This window comes from Ranitomeya variabilis, chromosome 2, assembly GCF_051348905.1.
Source record: "Ranitomeya variabilis isolate aRanVar5 chromosome 2, aRanVar5.hap1, whole genome shotgun sequence".
Classification (NCBI taxonomy): Eukaryota; Metazoa; Chordata; class Amphibia; order Anura; family Dendrobatidae; genus Ranitomeya; species Ranitomeya variabilis.
Window position 1 is genome coordinate 220,107,418 of NC_135233.1, and position 19,634 is coordinate 220,127,051.

Here is a 19,634-nt window from a genome sequence, read left to right on the forward strand (position 1 = left end):
ATCTACAGCATTACAGAATGCTGTAGATAAGCCCCTGATGCCGGTGGGCTTAGCTCACCTTTGATTTTGGGGGTGACAGGTTCCCTTTAAAGATTCTGGAGGCCTGCCATCATCATTGTCTGGGCTCCCTGAGATGTTAGGGAGGTGACTCTCAGACCCCGAGGGGGGAGGATTCGAACTCTATAAGGAGGCCCTCTCATGACATTGAGGACCCACTGGCAATTGGTAATGGCCCCCCAATGATGGAAGAATTCTGCAAGCCTCCCCCCCACTGGGATGGAGTCATTGTTTATCCTGCTGGGGCTGCTGTTGTTGGGGAACGAGGATGTTCTTTCCCTTCCCTTTAGCATAACTCCATCTCCCAGTTTTTCCTTTTCCCTTTCTCTGGGAGGATTGTGACTGGGAGGCATGAAAAAAAATGCTTCCTAGGTGGTTTTTGTTCAGGAAGGGCCTTTTTCCTATCTGTGGATCTCTCCACAATTTCATCAAGAGCAGGCCCGAAGACGTAATCGCCTTTAAAGGAGATTGAGCATAATTTGACCTTTGAGGTGACATCCCCACTCCACATCTTGAGCCAGAGGGCTCTTCTGGCAGAGTTAGACTGAACCAAGGATCTGGCAGCAATTCTAATTTACTCCATAGACGCATCAGCTAAAAAGGCAGTGGCCTTTTGGAGAACAGGCAGAGAGTCAAGTAACTCCCCTCTAGAGGTACCCTGGGATATATGGTTTTCTAACTCATCCATCCATCGGAAGAGGGCTCTAGCCACACAGGTGGAAGCTATATTGGATTTTAACCCAGAGGCGGATGTTTCCCAAGATTTCTTCCTATCCATTGGATCTTTTAGCTGCGAAGAATCCTCAAAGGGGAGCATGTTTTTTTTCGCTACTCTCGCCACCTGTATGTCCACCTTAGGCACGTCCCATGTAGGGGAGTCACTCTCTAAGGGAAACCTATGCTTCAATTCTGAGGGTGTGGTGAGGTGTTTCTCTGGAAGCTCCCACTCCTGAGATATCAGATCCAGGACGTTTTTATGTACCGGAAAGCCAATCCATCTCCCCGACTTCAATCCCCCAAACATTTCGTCCTGTATGGACTGACTCCTCCTACAACCCCATAGTACTACATAGTACACAGTGCTCACTAGCTCTTCTATATACTCAGAAGAGAAAAAATATTTCCTCGCTTCCGACAACTCAGAGGATGCAGATTCTTCCCATCTTTCTGAAGATGAGGAATAAAAGTGCTCAGACTCAGAGCCTTCTCTCTGAATTTTCTTTTTTAGAAGAAGGTCCTGGCAATGGAGGTGGCGGAGGACTGAAGGTGGCTAAAGAGGACCGAACCTCTTGTTTAACCAGGGTGCGGATTTCTTCAAGGAGAGAGGGTTGTTCTGCTCTGACCATTTTATCCGTGCATGCTTGACAAAGCTTTTTCTCCCAAAGAGGGAAGCTGAAAACGGCACATTTGTGAGTCTTCTTGGCAGGGGCTTTATGGGCAAACTTGTCTCCCTGCAAGAGAGAGAGAGTGGTGTAAGTAGAGGACCCAATACCACTGCCCCTAGCGTAGGACCCACCCCACATCAGACTTACTGAAGCTGGGGCAGCTCTGGGCTCTGCAGATGCAGGGCAGGAAGCAACATCCATACTGAGGGGATCAATCTTACCTGGAGGTGTCTTCAGACAGGTTTATATAGCCATAAACCCTGCCCTCAGCACGATTGGAAATTATTCCCCTCCTCCTCCCCGGGTCCGAGAGCAGGCCTACATGTGGATCGACGTGCTCCACGTGCCGTTCGGCAGCCAAACCCGGAAGTACATGAGTTCCAGCATGGAACGCAATGCCCAGAAGTGACGTCACTTCCGGGACGCAGAACAGTGCGCGCTGAGGAGGAAAGCCGGGAAGCTCAGGGAGGTCCCCAGCTGGGGATCACGGGCCCACTTTACCCCCCACGGGGGCGCAGGTGGACCAGGAAGGTCCCGAATCCACCATGAGCGGGGAGACGGGAACAGCAAAGGAGAAGGAAGGCAGAGCCCACGGCCACCACTGGCCCGGCAGGAAAAACCAGGTGCACTGCAGGCCATGCCCCATGGGGAACTGGAAAGACACTGGCGAGTAGGAGGGGCTTTTAACCTCTTGTGCTCCCTGTCCCCCATTAGGGAATGGAGACAACCTCCTATGCTGTCGTGGAAGGTGACTAGAGAAATAAAAAATATCCCTCACCTGTCTGACGTTCTGCCCCACGCCGTAATCCATGTCTGGGGGATAAATAGTTGTCAACTTGGACGGTGCCTAGATGCGACCATCCAGGCTGAGAACCACTGGTGAATGTGCTGCTATGAGCGCAGCCTCAGTAAAGCGGCGGTGACGTCAGAGGTTACTGCCTGCATAGAGTGGCGCCCCCTGTATGGGAGAGTCGGGAGAGATTGCTACCGGCTAAACAGCTATCCATTGTGCAGAAGAAGCTTTACTTAAAGACTTCTCTGTTTCCTTACAGCTTTCTTCTGTTCACCAACAATAAAATTTGTAATATAGTGACTGTCTTCAAAATCCTCTACCGTAGTCCTGCACTCATATGTGCTAAAAGATGCAAAACTATTTATACATATACATCAAATTGTAAAACCTAAATATTTCATTTTTAACTATGCACATTGAAAGATGTCATTTATGATTTGGCCACTAGAGGGGGTATATACAAGGCTCTATATACAGCTGCTATATACTGCAGACTGCCAGTCTGATAGCTGACGTATACACAGACTGGAGGTGCAGATTATTGCTGATGGAAGCCACTGGTCCTCTTATGGATTGGGAGCATGTTACTAATCCTCGGTTATCCTGTTCTCTCGTCTATTTTGTCGTTATAGGTTCCTCATTCATCTTATCGTGCATAGAATAATATCTTGGTCAAGTCACGATTATTGAAAATGCAATACTCTACAGCTGGCGGTGATTCATCGACGTACAACCATTAAAATTGGATTTTACATTGCAGCAGTGATAATACCTGACCGCTGCAGCCAATCACTAGACTGTGTGGTGCCACTGATGAAGATGGTATATCCACCGAGCCTGGTGATTGGCTGCAGCAGCTGTCTGATAGATCACCTCATTAACAAAGATTGGACTTTTTTTTCTTTTTGTAAACTGGCCTTGAAAAGGGAGTCTCAGCAGAAAATGACTGATCAAATCAAGCACAGTTGTTCAGTGCACCCATAGCCTGGCCAACCAGTTGAGGGGCACCTACTTTTGTTCCTCCTCATCCATCTCTTCCCTCCTCTGGATCTTATAAACAGAGAGCGGTCAATGAAGAAAGATGAAAGCAAATATAAAAAGAAAACAAGGTGGTGCACAGAACTGTTTGGCCACACCAAGGGTGCACCAAGCGCCTGAGCTTGTTTTGAACAGTCATTTTGTGCCGATAGTTCAAATCACAGAGGGCTCCTGTGCAATATACGGGGCCCTTGCGTGCCGATCCCCAATTTGGTGGTAGATATATGATATCTAATCCAGAGATTAAACCCCCTGTGCATGAGTAGTACATGTACTCTGATTTTCTACTGCAGAGTGGGCATCATTGATCACCTTATTAATGGTTCTCCATAATATGGACCCTTATATATAACCCAATAGTGAGGGAACCACTATTATTTTGGCCACCCCTTACAACGTCAGACTGCAGGGTTATGTGGACCATTTTACACCACTTCAATCCATCGAATTTAGGTTACCCCTAACCCTTCCATACTGGGACCTGTACCTTTCCTAAAAATGGGAGTGTAGTATTAGATCACCCAGTAAAGGTTAGCTGGAACAAAAGCCCCATTCACTCAGGATTGTCCCATAAACAATTTCTAGCACCCATCCACAGAATAGATGATAATCTATGAAAGTTTGGGTGCTAGGACCCCCGCTAATTAGAAGAACCGACGTCCAAATGTCCCATGTGAATGGTGCTGTAAGTAAGCGAGTGCGACCACAACTCCTATCGGCAAGGGAGCAATTGTCACATATGGTCACTACCACTCCATTCAATATTCAGACCCCCCACTCTGGCAATCTGTGGGGGTCCCAGTAATCACATTTATCGCCCATCCTTGTGTGCAGGCAACAGGTTGTTAATGGGACAACCCTTTAAATGTAGCAGTGCTGCAATCTTTCTACAGAGTGTAAAAATGTCATGGTCTGCCAGGGATTTCAAGAATAAAAAGGAGCCAAAGTGACCGTGGATTAAGCCCCAATGATCATAATGGTGTAACAAACCAGCAGTCCTAAAAAATCCAGGACAAATTTTTGAAACTTTTTCACATTGGAATAGAAGAAAGTGACAGAGAACAGAGTCTGAAAAATAGTAATATTTTATTGAACATGTAATTCAGTGTTAAGTGAAGCTGAAAACTCGACAGTCCCGAGGAATCAGCCGCTCCCACGGCCATGTGCGCAGTCATATGAGGAAACTGAGCAGAACCTCAAAAGTTTTTAAAGGAGGATTGGAGAAGTTTTGTCTCCGTTTCTGCTCCAAAAACTCCTCTAAATAGTGTGCACAGAGCCAACTGCAAATCCTTCTCCAAAACTTGGTTTGACAAAAGGACCACATAGGTGTGAAACGTGTTGCCTGCTAGCACAGTGGATATTTTTCTGCCTTTTTTAAGTTTTGTTACTGTTGTGTTCAACCCTTTTTTTGTGCTGGATCAATAAAGCAATTCTTTTAAGATGTGCGTGCCGGCTATTGTTTGGATTACTTTTGGATCTAAGCTTTCCAAATACACACAGTGGTATACTCAGCGAGTTATGTGATGTGGGATTATTAGAGCCCGTCTATACAAAATGTTCCCCTATAAACAGATGCACTGTAAATCAGACGAGGTTTCATTGGTCAGGACCCAATATATCAGACTCATTCGCTTTACAAGCCGACGGACATTGTAAAAGCCTCCATGGGGCGGCTACACCTCACAGGATCGCGCCGAGTCAGCGCCAATTACTCACGTCGTAATGGAGTCATTCTAAAAAGGAAAATCGCTCACAACGCAATTCCCTAATGATGGAAACTGATAAGACGCTGTTTTATTAAAAGGGGTTGATTTTATATTGAATGTTGGAGAAAAAGCCAATGACGGGGTAAGGGCACACATTTTGTTCTTACAGTATAGCCATATGAAATCTTAAAAGGGTTCTCTTCTTTCATCAATGGGTAACCCGTCAGGGTCCGGTATGTGTAAAATAAGCTGATCTTTAGTTCCTAAATCCAGTGCTACATCGTTAGCGCTGCAGCCAATCACTGAGCTCAGCTGCTCATGAAGTCTACATGGCCCAAGCCATGGAGATCAGCGATTAGTTTAAGTGCTGTCATCGCTACAGCCAATCAGACAGGCTGAGTCAGGCAGCGCTGGACCTGAGGAGGGCGAGTAAAGAAAGTTTGTTATTTTACACATAACTGGGCATGAAGCATAAAACATTGGTAAAAGGACAATCCCTTTAAGTAAAACAGACGTAGGGCAGAGTCCTACTCATGTGACAGAGCCCTCTCTGCTTGGATATTTTGCTCTTCAGCCAAATACAGGAGTGGATACAAAACAATAGAAGAACTTAAAGGACTAGGGGTGATGTCACACGTTGCAGTCTTTCCAGAAAGGGGGGGAAAAAAAAAAAAAAAAAAAAAACATGCTGCAGTTAGGATAGGCTTGACACAGGAATGCATAAAATGCACCACAAACAGTTAGTTTTTGTACATTTTTTTTTCTATTATTATTGTTTTAGGAAAAAAAAAAAAAAAGTCAAATCTACTTAAGCAATACATTTTGAGTTATTCCATTATGGAAATACAGAGTAGAGTTGAGCCAAAATCATTGCGTGTAAACTGTGGTTTTCAGCAGATTGCAACAGGAGGATGAGATTTGATGAAAACTTATAAAAAATGCGGTGGATATGTCCAGGAAAATTCACTGCGTACCCAATCCACGTGGACGTATCCTTGGTCTCGGCTTTTGCATCCACTCCTTGCTCAAAAACTACCTATTAATCTTTCTATCCTCCTTCTCCTAGTTGCTGGAGACATCTCTCCGAACCCCGGCCCCCCATGTTATAGCCAGTCAAACCTCCCAACTGCTACACCCAGAAACCCCTCTAACCTTATTAATATTCCATGCATGCCTTCTGTCTCTTTCAATTGTGCTCTTTGGAATTCTCGCTCTGTGTGTAATAAACTCTCCTTCATTCATGACTTCTTCCTTTCCAACTCTCTTAATCTCCTGGCTCTTACTGAAACCTGGATCCAGCAGTCAGACACCACCGCTGCTGCTGCTCTCTCATTTGGTGGACTACACTTTTCTCATACCCCAAGATCAGACAACAGAGCAGGTGGAGGCGTTGGTCTGCTCCTTTCACCCAAATGTACCTTCCAAGTTATCCCCCAAGTACCCTCACTTGTATTCCCTTCCTTTGAGGTCCATGCTGTCAGATTCTACGTCCCCTTCTCCATGCGAGTGGCGGTGGTGTATCGTCCTCCTGGCCCCTCTCATCAGTTCCTGGATCATTTTGCCACCTGGCTTCCACACTTTCTCTCCTGTGACACCCCCACCCTCATCATGGGTGATTTCAATATCCCAATTGCTTCTCCCCTCTCCCCATCTGCTTCTCACCTTTTATCTCTAACCTCCTCTTTCGGCCTCTCGCAGCATACTAACTCTCCAACACATGATGATGGAAACTCCCTTGATTTGGTCTTCTCCCGGCTTTGCTCACTGGATGATTTCACAAACTCCCCTCTCCCGCTCTCTGACCACAACCTTCTTTCATTCTCTATCAAGAACTGCCATCCCGCTCAGGTCATCCCCACTTTCCACACTTATAGAAACATACAGGCCATTAACACCCAGAAACTTATGAAGAACTTGCAGTCTTCATTGGCCCCAATCTCCTCCATCTCTTGTCCTGATTCTGCTCTGAAGCATTACAATGAAACCCTGCAAAGTGCCCTGGAAGAAGCTGCACCTCCTATACATAGAACAACTCGGCACAGACGGCGACAACCGTGGCACACGCTGCAAACACGTTTCCTGCAGCGGTGCTCCAGGTGCGCCGAACGTCTGTGGAGAAAATCTAATCTGCCCGAAGATTTCATCCATTATAAGTTCATGTTAAAAACATACAACTCTGCCCTTCACCTCTCCAAACAAACCTATTTCAACACCCTCATCACCTCGCTGTCCAATAACCCTAAACGTCTCTTTGACACTTTCCGGTCCCTACTCAACCCAAGAGAGCAGGCCCCAACCACAGATCTCCACGCTGACGATCTGGCCAATTACTTCAAAGAAAAAATTGACCACATTCGACAGGAAATCATTTCCCAATCTCTTCATACCAAGCACTGTCCTCCCTCCCCCACTGCATCTAGTTCACTCTCTGACTTTGAACCAGTTACAGAAGAAGAAGTAAGCAGGCTCCTTGCATCTTCTCGCCCGACCACTTGCACCAGCGACCCCATTCCGTCGCATCTCCTCCAGTCCCTTTCCCCGGCTGTCACCTCTCACCTAACAAAAATATTCAACCTTTCCCTCACTTCCGGTATTTTTCCCTCCTCATTTAAGCATGCCATCATACATCCACTACTTAAAAAGCCCTCCCTCGATCAAAATTGTGCCGCTAATTATAGACCTGTCTCTAATCTTCCCTTCATCTCTAAACTCCTGGAACGCCTGGTTCACTCCCGTCTTACCCGCTATCTCTCAGATAATTCTCTTCTCGACCCTCTTCAATCTGGTTTCCGCTCTTTACACTCTACTGAAACTGCCCTCACTAAAGTCTCTAATGACCTACTAACAGCTAAATCTAATGGTCACTATTCCATGCTAATTCTCTTGGATCTCTCCGCAGCATTCGACACTGTGGATCATCAGCTCCTCCTCACTATGCTCCGCTCCATCGGCCTCAAGGACACCATTCTCTCCTGGTTCTCCTCTTATCTCTCTGACCGATCCTTCACTGTATGTTTTGCTGGTTCCTCCTCCTCTCACCTTCCCCTTACTGTTGGCGTTCCTCAAGGATCAGTCCTAGGCCCCCTCCTCTTCTCTTTGTATACTGCCCCTATTGGACAAACAATCAGTAGATTTGGTTTCCAGTACCATCTCTATGCTGACGACACCCAATTATATACCTCTTCTCCTGTTATCACGCCGACCTTTTTAGAAAACACCAGTGATTGTCTTACCACTGTCTCTAACATCATGTCCTCCCTCTATCTGAAACTGAACCTGTCAAAAACTGAACTCCTCGTGTTCTCTCCCTCTACTAACCTACCTTTGCCTGACATTGCCATCTGTGTGCGGTTCCATCATTACTCCAAAGCAACATGCCCGCTGCCTTGGAGTCATCCTTGATTCCGAGCTTTCATTCACCCCCCACATCCGATCACTGGCTCGCTCTTCTTATCTGCATCTCAAAAACATTTCCAGAATTCGCCCTTTTCTTACTTTCGACTCTGCAAAAACTCTTACTGTCTCACTTATTCATTCTCGTCTGGACTATTGTAACTCTCTACTAATTGGCCTACCTTTTACCAGACTCTCCCCGCTCCAATCTGTCCTGAATGCTGCTGCCAGGATCATATTCCTCGCCAACCGTTACACCGATGCCTCTACCTTGTGCCAGTCATTACACTGGCTACCCATCCAATCCAGAATCCAGTACAAAACTACTACCCTCATCCACAAAGCACTCCATGGCTCAGCACCACCCTACATCTCCTCTCTGGTCTCAGTCTACCAACCTACCCGTGCCCTCCGCTCTGCTAATGACCTCAGGTTAGCATCCTCAATAATCAGAACCTCCCACTCCCGTCTCCAAGACTTTACACGTGCGGCGCCGATTCTTTGGAATGCACTACCTAGGTTAATACAATTAATCCCCAATCACCACAGTTTTAAGCGTGCGCTAAAAACTCATTTGTTCAGATTGGCCTACCGCCTCAACGCATTAACCTAATTATCCCTGTGTGGCCTATTAATAAAAAACAACAACATAATCACGTTCCTCCATCATGTTCTCATACACTTTATGCAGTTAATAGCCTCTGTGTCTGTACTGCTACATACTTAGGCAGTTAACTGGTTCATGCAGCTTTACATGAACACCCGAGCCTTACACTATGGCTGGTCCAAATAACTAAAGCAATTGTTACCATCCACCTCTTGTGTCTCCCCTTTTCCTCATAGATTGTAAGCTTGCGAGCAGCAGGGCCCTCATTCCTCCTGGTATCTGTTTTGAACTGTGATTTCTGTTATGCTGTAATGTCTGTATAAGTCCCCTCTATAAGTTGTAAAGCGCTGCGGAATATGTTGGCGCTATATAAATAAAATTATTATTATTATTATTATTATTATTAATAATCCAACCCTGCTGGACTAGCTTTGCTATATCTAGTAAAGAGATTCTGATTTTAGGAATATTAGAAAAAAAAATAAAAATAAATAAATTATATATATATATATATATATATATATATATATATATATATATATATATATATATATATATATATACACAGGTCCTTCTCAAAAAATTAGCATATAGTGTTAAATTTCATTATTTACCATAATGTAATGATTACAATTAAACTTTCATATATTATAGATTCATTATCCACCAACTGAAATTTGTCAGGTCTTTTATTGTTTTAATACTGATGATTTTGGCATACAACTCCTGATAACCCAAAAAACCTGTCTCAATAAATTAGCATATCAAGAAAAGGTTCTCTAAATGACCTATTACCCTAATCTTCTGAATCAACTAATTAACTCTAAACACATGCAAAAGATACCTGAGGCTTTTCAAAACTCCCTGCCTGGTTCATTACTCAAAACCCCCATCATGGGTAAGACTAGCGACCTGACAGATGTCAAGAAGGCCATCATTGACACCCTCAAGCAAGAGGGTAAGACCCAGAAAGAAATTTCTCAACAAATAGGCTGTTCCCAGAGTGCTGTATCAAGGCACCTCAATGGTAAGTCTGTTGGAAGGAAACAATGTGGCAGAAAACGCTGTACAACGAGAAGAGGTGACCGGACCCTGAGGAAGACTGTGGAGAAGGACCGATTCCAGACCTTGGGGAACCTGAGGAAGCAGTGGACTGAGTCTGGTGTGGAAACATCCAGAGCCACCGTGCACAGGCGTGTGCAGGAAATGGGCTACAGGTGCCGCATTCCCCAGGTAAAGCCACTTTTGAACCATAAACAGCGGCAGAAGCGCCTGACCTGGGCTACAGAGAAGCAGCACTGGACTGTTGCTAAGTGGTCCCAAGTACTTTTTTCTGATGAAAGCAAATTTTGCATGTCATTCGGAAATCAAGGTGCCAGAGTCTGGAGGAAGACTGGGGAGAAGGAAATGCCAAAATGCCTGAAGTCCAGTGTCAAGTACCCACAGTCAGTGATGGTGTGGGGTGCCATGTCAGCTGCTGGTGTTGGTCCACTGTGTTTCATCAAGGGCAGGGTCAATGCAGCTAGCCATCAGGAGATTTTGGAGCACTTCATGCTTCCATCGGCTGAAATGCTTTATGGAGATGAAGATTTCATTTTTCAGCACGACCTGGCACCTGCTCACAGTGCCAAAACCACTGGTAAATGGTTTACTGAGCATGGTATTACTGTGCTCAATTGGCCTGCCAACTCTCCTGACCTGAACCCCATAGAGAATCTGTGGGATATTGTGAAGAGAAAGTTGAGAGACGCAAGACCCAACACTCTGGATGAGCTTAAGGCCGCTATTGAAGCATCCTGGGCCTCCATAACATCTCAGCAGTGTCACAGGCTGATTGCCTCCATGCCACGCCGCATTGAAGCAGTCATTTCTGCCAAAGGATTCCCGACCAAGTATTGAGTGCATAACTGAACATTATTATTTGATGGTTTTTTTGTTTGGTATTAAAAAACACTTTTATTTGATTGGACGGGTGAAATATGCTAATTTATTGAGACAGGTTTTTTGGGTTATCAGGAGTTATATGCCAAAATCATCAGTATTAAAACAATAAAAGACCTGACAAATTTCAGTTGGTGGATAATGAATCTATAATATATGAATGTTTAATTGTAATCATTACATTATGGTAAATAATGAAATTTAACACTATATGCTAATTTTTTGAGAAGGACCTGTGTGTATATATATATATATATATTTATTTATTTATTTTTTTTTAAACAAATAGCAAAGCTTTACATTTTACCAATACTAATAAGCCTCATCATCCATCTATGATTATATGTAGAAATACCAAATATTTTTTCAGAACCATTTGTACAGGTATAATATCTCCACATGCAAAGAAAAAAACAAATTAAAAATTAAACATTTTATTCTAAAAAAAATAGAAAAAAAAAATGAATATTGGAGAATGAAACCGTATTAATAGTTTTTTGCTAAGACTTTAAAATAAGTTAGTTGATATCTAACAGTTAAGGCACTTTTCAGAATGAAAACTTTATATACATTTTTTTTTTTTAAAGTGATAAAATATTTCAAGTTTAAAAAGAATTAAAAAAAAAAAAAAAAGGAAGATCCACGACATCTTTATTTTTTCTTCTAAGTAACTTTCAGATTTGCCATCTGCTAGAAGTCGTTGAGGAATGATGTGCTCCGAGCTGGGTGCATTGTTGTGCGTGACTTCTTTAAAGAGTCCTTCGTGGGAATGCATTTGTGGTTGGTGGTCGCGGGTGTAGGGGGCGTTTAGTCCACAATAATGGAAGCATTTATACTTTCTGTGAAAAAAAAACAAAAAAAACCTAGCATTAGAGAATTGAAATTCGTACTACCAGAACTTGTAATTCAGAAAGGGTAAGGCCGGTTTCACACGTCAGTGGCTCCGGTACGTGAGGTGACAGTTTCCTCCCGTACCGGAGACACTGACACACGTAGACCCATAAAAATCAATGCATCTGTTCAGATGTCATTGATTTTTTGCGGACCGTGTCTCCGTGTGCCAAACACGGAGACATGTCAGTGTTCGTGGGAGCGCACGTTTTACACGGACCCAATAGAGTCAATGGGTCCGCGTAAAACACGGACCTCACACGGACATTCTCCGTCTGGGGTCCGTGTGCGTGCAGGAGACAGCGCTACAGTAAGCGCTGTCCCCCCCACATGGTGCTGAAGCCGGTATTCATATCTTCCCTGTAGCAGCGTTTGCTATAGAGAAAATATGAAGAATAGTGTTAAAAATAAAGATCCATGTGTCCGCCGCCCCCCCACCCCCTGTGCGCCCCCCCGCTGGTCAGAAAATACTTACTCGCTCCTTCCTGGTCTGGCCGCGCCTCCTACTGTATGCGGTCACGTGGGGCCGATCATTTACAATCATGAATAGTCGGCTCCGCCCCTATGGGAGGTGGAGCCACATATTCATGACTGTAAATGATCGGGCCCACGTGACCGCATGCAGGAGAAGCCGCGGCCAGACCAGGAAGGAGCGACAGCCGACGGGGGACCCGGGTAAGTATTTTCTGACCAGCGGGGGGGCGCACAGGGGGTGGGGGGGCGGCGGACACCTAAATCTTTATTTTTAACACTATTCTTCATATTTTCTCTGCAGCAAACGCTACTGCAGAGAGGATATGAATCGCAGCTTCAGCACCATGCAGAGTGGGTACCACACGCTCCGTGTGGTACCCACTCGCCATACGGGCGGCACACGTGTGCCTCACGTATGGCCTCCGTGAGTTCCCAGGCACACGGACACGGATAACTCCGGTACCGATTTATTCCGGTACCGGAATTATCTGGACGTGTGGGACAGCCCTAAAACAAAGGTTAGCCGATGCAGGAAAAGCAAACAGAACTCCACTTTTTTTTTTTTTTTTTCCTTCGACCTATTGCATACCAAAAATTGAACGTAGCGATGGCATTTTAGTCATTACGTACCAGATCACTTTTGACTTCGAAGAACGAGTTTTCGTCTTTGTCGAAGATTTTGTTCGACTTGATTTGGAGGCCTCTTGAGCTGCTTCCCGAACTTCTAGTCGTTCAGTTAGAGCCAATTTTTGTTGGATGGCCATCCGCAGCAAAGCATTCAAGGTCTTCTTTTCATCCTCGGCATGCACCAGTTGGCGTTGCATGTCTTCCAACTGGTTAACATACTGATCACATCTATAAAAAAAAAAAATTGAAGTCACAAAGTTATCAGCTGAGCTGACTGCATTGGTCATAGGAAGCAGCCATTAGTGTTACAGAGAGAAGGGAAACAGTTTGGTGTCATACACCTTGTATATCATATTATGGACCTGCAGGTCTCACTACTGGGGTTCTAAATGCTCCCCTTCCCCCACACCACGCAGAAAGCGTTTCCCCACCCGTCCACTGCGACAAGCATTTGATTCAGCATGCTTCGATGATGTGACCAGAAGTGACACATGAAGCACTTTTGCACCAAACACAAAAATCTGATAAGTCTGCTACTACCACTGCCCCGTCCCTACACTCTTGGATAGAGCCAAAAACGGCACAGTAATTTACACTCCATAAAGTGTTCGTTTTCTTTAAACTCTTCAAATTTTGCAATGACAAGTTCTAGTCAAGCATACGGTACCTGCTCGCAAACACAGAACGCATGGATGAAAAAGTAGCAGCGTCCTCCTTTAAGGCCTTCAACTCTTGTCTCAGCTTCAGCATCATGTCCGATACGAGCGCCTTCTCGTTTTCATACTTGCTCTTCAGGTTTGACATGGCTACCTCAGCAGTCTAAAAAAAAAAGAAAAAAAAAAAAAGAATTTGAGTCCACATTAGAGGATATGATATAAAGTGGTGTACGAGACACACAGATCAGTCATCATTGAAGATCTCAAAAGAGGGGGGAATGTTCCACATGGTCTTCGCAGCATTCACGTAATCCAAATTTTTGGCTTTTCGGATGGTAGCCAAGGAGAAAATTGACCATTCAAAAGCTACATACAACTTGGAGACTTGTGAGCTGATTAACCCTTTTCTGCCATCAGACATACTATTCCGTCCAAGTGATCCGGGCCCTAATTCCCATGGACGGAATAGTAGATCAGCGATCAGCCGTGCTCACGGGGTGTGTGTGTGTGTGTGTGTGTGTGTGTGTGTGTGTGTGTGTGTGTGTGTGTGTGTGTGTGTGTGTGTGTGGAGACCGGGTGTCAGCTGATTATCACGGCTGACATCCAGCACATTAACCCCTGAAACGCTGCGATCAAACAAGATCGCAGTGTTCCAGCAGCACAGGGAAGCATCGCACAGGGAGGGGGCTCCCTGCGTGCTTCCCTGTGAAACGCCGCAATGTGATCGCATTGTTCAGAGGGTCTCCTACCGGGTCCTGCAGGGAGGTGGCTTGTTGGCACCTGCTGAGAGCAGGCGCCAGCAAGCCTGGAGCACTGCCTGTCAGATTGCTGATCTGACACAGTGCTGTGCACAGTGTCAGATCAGCGATCTGACAATATATAGTGATGTCCCACCCTGGGACTAAGTAAAAATGTAAAATAAAAAAATAAAAATATCATGTGTAAAAATATTTTTTAAAAATTCCTAAATAAAGGAAAAAAAAAAAAAAAAAGAAATTTATTGGAACAATATTTATTTTGAGTAAAAAACAAACAAACAAAAAAAAACAGTAAAAAGTACACATATTTAGTATCGCCACGTCCGCAACAACCCGTTCTATAAAACTGTTCCACCTGTTAACCACTTCAGTGAACACCGTAAAAAAAAATAAATAACAAACGAGGCAAAAAACAATACTTTACCATCATACCGCCGAACAAAAAGTGGAATAACACGCGATCAAAAAGACTGATATAAACAAACATGGTACCGCTGAAAACGTCATCTTGTCTCGCAAAAAAACAAGCCGCAATACAGCGTCATCAACAAATGAGATATCACTGTAATAGTACTAACCCAAAGAATAAAACTGCTTTATCAATTTTACCACACGCGGAACGGTATAAACGCCCCACCCAAAAGAAATTCATGAATTGCTGGTTTTTGTTCATTCTGCCTCCCAAAAATCGGAATAAAAAGCGATCAAAAAACAAGACCTCACATGACTCTGTGGACCAAAATATGGAAAAATTATAACTCTTAAAATGTGGTGATGCAAAAACTATTTTTTGCAATAAAAAGCGTCTTTTAGTGTGTGACAGCAGCCAAACAAAAACCCGTTAAAAAACCCGCTATAAATAGTAAATCAAACCCCCCTTCATCACCCCCTTAGTTAGTGAAAAATTTTAAAAAAATGTATTTAATTTCTATTTTCCCATTAGGGTTAGGGCTAAAGTTAGGGTTGGGGCTAAGGTTAGGGCTAGAGATGGGGTTAGGGTTTGGATTACGTTTACGGTAGGGATTAGGGTTAGGGGTGTGTCATGCTTAGATGTGTGGTTAGGGTTAAGGTTGGGATTAAGGTTTGGAGCGTGTTCGCATTAGGGGTGTGGATAGGGTTATGGTTGGGATTAGGGTTAGGCGTGTGTTTGGGTTTCAGTTAGAATTGGGGGGTTTACACTGTTTAGGCACATCAGGGGCTCTCCAAATGCGACATGGCGTACTCTCTCAATTCCAGTTAATTTTGCATTGAAAAGTCGCTCCTTCCTTTCCGAGCTCTGCCATGCGCCCAAACAGTGGTTTACCCCCACATATCGGATATCAGTGTACTCAGGACAAATTGCACAACTACTTTTGGGGTCCAATTTCTCCTGTTACCCTTGGAAAAATAAAACAAATTGTATCTGAAGCAAATTTTTTGTCATAAAAAGTTAAAAGTTCATTTTTTTTTTTTTAAACATTCCAAAAATTCCTGTGAAGCACTTGAAGGGTTAATAAACTTCTTGAATGTGGTTTTGAGCACCTTGAGGGGTGCAGTTTTTAGAATGGTGTCACATTTTCTATCATATAGACCCCTCAAAGTGACTTCAAATGTGATGTGGTCCCCCCCCCCCCCCCCAAAAAAAAAAAAAGAAAAAAAAAAAGAGGGTTGTAGAAATGAAAAATTGCTGGTCAAATTTTAACCCTTATAACTTCCTAACAAAAAAAAATGTTGGTTCCAAAATTGTGCTGATGTAAAGTAGACATGTGGGAAATGTATTTATTAAGTATTTTGTGTGGCATATCTCTGTGATTTATGGGCATGAAAATTCAAAGTTGGAAAATTGCGAAATTTTTAAAATTTTCGCCAAATTTCCATTTTTTTCACAAATAAACGCAGGTAATATCAAAGGAATTTTACCACGAACATGAAGTACAATATGTCACGAGAAAACAATGTCAGAATCACCGGGATCCGTTGAAGCATTCCAGAGTTATAACCTCATAAAGGGAGAGTGGTCAGAATTGTAAAAATTGGCCCGGTCATTAACGTGCAAACCACCCTTGAAACCCCCCAACAAGTAACACCATTTTGGAAAGTAGACCCCCTAAGGAACTCATGTAGATGTGTTGTGAGAGCTTTGAACCCCCAAGTGTTTCACTACAGTTTATAACGCAGAGCCGTGAAAATAAAAATCCTTTTTTTTTTTTTTTCCACAAAAATTATTTTTTAGCCCCCAGTTTTGTATTTTCCCAAGGGTAACAGGAAAAATTGGACCCCAAAAGTTGTTGTCCAATGTGTCCTGGGTACGCCGATACCCCATATGTTGGAGTAAACCCGTTTGTGCGCACGGGACAGCTCGGAAGGGAAGGAGCACTGTTTTACTTTTTCAACGCAGAATTGGCTGGAATTGAGATCAGACGCAATGTCGTGTTTGGAGAGCCCCTGATGTGCCTAAACAGTGGAAACCCCCCAATTATAACTGAAACCCTAATCCAAACACACCCCTAACCCTAATCTCAACTGTAACCCTAACCACACCCCTAACCCTGACACACCCCTAACCCTAATCCCAACCCTATTCCCAACAGTAAAAGGGTCATTCCACATCAAGTGAACCAGTTTTAAAAATCGTCCCCACTCGACCTTCTCCGATTTTGCTGAAAATTTTTAAGGATGTACATGTATATTTGAAAAGAGGTTCTGTAAATTTTTAGGGCCAGATCTCAAATACATTGGCCACTATTGACCTTTCACTGGAGGTTCCACCAAGCCTGCGGCTTTAGCTAAGAGGATTTTGCAAACTTTGGCACATAGCCATTAGAGTTCTATACTGGCTATGATGCTGAAATTTGGCATACTAGCTCAACTTTTGCTGCTAAACATGATAAAATTATTACCGGCTATGACAAAACAATATTTGGGCCGCAATTTTGTGTCAAAGTAGCTTGAAAAACGCGTCGCATAAAATTTATGCCAAACTTTGCCCATATATAACTCAAGACCAAAAACCAATAGTAACTGGTGCTTTGCCCTGTACACCAAACATCTACATGACTTTGCATTGCTGCAATATCACGGTCAAAGCATATGTACTTGTGGAAATATTCACACCCACATATGATGAAAAACTTAAAAAAAACGAATTTTACCTATTTTTAGGTCAAATTTCTCAAAAAGGGTACCCCTAAAATATATTAATTCTGATATCATTAGAAAGACCACATTTTTCTCTACAATGATCATTGTTTGTTTTTTTGGAGTCTCTGTTTAAAGGGAACCTATCACCCCGTTTTTTTCGGTATGAGATAAAAATACTGTTAAATATGGCCTGAGCTGTGCATTACAATAGTGTAGTTTGTGGACCCCGATTCCCCACCTATGCTGCCGAAATACGTTACCAAAGTAGTCATTTTCGCCTGTCAATCAGGCTGGTCAGGTCGGATGGGCGTGGCTTCTTCCCCCAGATATTGCGTAGTTTTCCATTGGTGGCGTAGTGGTGTGCGCATGCCCAAGGTCCCCAATCCTGCACGGGGGGGTGAAAATAGCAGCGATGTCCGTTATTCCATTGGTGGTCGGTGGGCGCGGCCATCTTCCTTTGGCCGCGCGTGCGCAGAAGCGGCGCTCTGCTGGCCGCGGCTTCAGGAAAATGGCCGCCGCGATCTCCATCTGCGCACGCGCGGCATCCCGCGGCCATTTTCCTGAAGCCGCGGCCAGCAGAGCGCCGCTTCTGCGCACGCGCGGCCAAAGGAAGATGGCCGCGCCCACCGACCACCAATGGAATAACGGACATCGCTGCTATTTTCACCCCCCCGTGCAGGATTGGGGACCTTGGGCATGCGCACACCACTACGCCACCAACGGAAAACTACGCAATATCTGGGGGAAGAAGCCACGCCCATCCGACCTGACCAGCCTGATTGACAGGCGAAAATGACTACTTTGGTAACGTATTTCGGCAGCATAGGTGGGGAATCGGGGTCCACAAACTACACTATTGTAATGCACAGCTCAGGCCCTATTTAACAGTATTTTTATCTCATACGGAAAAAAACGGGGTGATAGGTTCCCTTTAAGAAATGAAAAATGCCACTGAACATGGTGTTATTTATTAATATGCAATGAATGGTAACTGCACTAGTCAAACCCTTGCGTTGGTCCATGGTGGTTATACCACAACCAATTCCCTAAGAATTGGTATTATAATCCTATTAAGAATTGTAATAATGCTGTCTTTCGAGAATTGGCAGCCCCAGCGCCTAGGAGCCATGGCCGATAGCCGTGCAAGGCGAGCCTCGGGCGGTCTCTTTATCGCAGGTTCCAAAGCCTGAGGGTGGGTGTCTTTGCCTAGGATCCCAAGCCTAATATTGGGTATCTTTTGTTGGTTCCCAAGCCATAATGTTCAGTCTAAGGGTATGTTCACACGTTCCTGATTTCCCTCCTTTTTTTTCAGGACTAAAAACCGCAGCTCTTGGAAGAAAACACAGGTGCGTTTTTTGGTGCGGTTTTTGATGCGGTTTTTTATGCAGTTTTCTCTGCAGATTGTCTGTTTGACACAAATAAAGCTTTAACTGCAGTGAGGGAAAAAAAAAAAAAAAAAGAAATGATGTCATTTCCTTGTCCAACCCTTTTCTTCTTCCATCCTCCATTTTGGGACTAAACACCAAAATGAGTGGACGTGTTTTGAATGACAGCGCTCCGCAGAGTGCTGAGCGTAGGCCAGATCACAGCCCGCGGATCCAGCTCTATCCAGCTATTTAAGTCTACGTTCACATTTGCGGTCTGCGCCGCAGCGTCGCCGCATGCGTCATGCGCCCCTATATTTAACATGGGGGCGCATGGACATGCGTCGCACTTGCGTTTTGCGCCGCATGCGTCACTGCAGCGCACGCATCCGGGCGCAGAGGACGCAGCAAGTTGCATTTTTGCTGCGTCCAAAATCAATCAAAAGAAGGACGCATGCGGCGCAAAACGCAGCGTTGTGCATGCGTTTTGCTGCGTTTTTGTTTGCGTTGTGTGTTGCGGCGCCGACGCTGCGGCGCACAACGCAAATGTGAACATAGCCTAAGTGCCACGTATCACATATTTCACTGCCACGTATTTCAGTGCCACGTATTTAAGCGCCACATATCACGTATTTAAGTGCCACGTATTTAAGGGCCACGTATTTCAGGGCCACGTATTTCAGTGCCACGTATTTAAGTGCCACGTATTTAAGTGCCACGTATCACGTATTTAAGTGCCACGTATCACGTATTTAAGTGCCACGTATTTCGTATTTAAGTGCCACGTATTTAAGTGCCACGTATTTCAGTGCCACGTATTTTGT

At 44.3% G+C, this 19,634-nt stretch overlaps 1 protein-coding gene across 1 annotated transcript in view; it reads right to left on the reverse strand.

Moving 5' to 3' along the window:
* Window positions 1–11,338: 11,338 nt before the first annotated feature.
* LOC143804979 (protein bicaudal D homolog 2-like) overlaps window positions 11,339–19,634 on the reverse strand; it is a 71,602-nt gene continuing 63,306 nt past the window's right edge. The window contains exons 7-9 of the mRNA XM_077283662.1: window positions 13,580–13,731; window positions 12,916–13,140; window positions 11,339–11,759 (exon numbers count right to left, since the gene is read on the reverse strand). Of these exons, the coding sequence (XP_077139777.1) occupies window position 11,759; window positions 12,916–13,140; window positions 13,580–13,731 (378 nt within the window). The 3' untranslated portion in view covers window positions 11,339–11,758. The remainder of the gene's footprint in view (window positions 11,760–12,915; window positions 13,141–13,579; window positions 13,732–19,634) is intronic.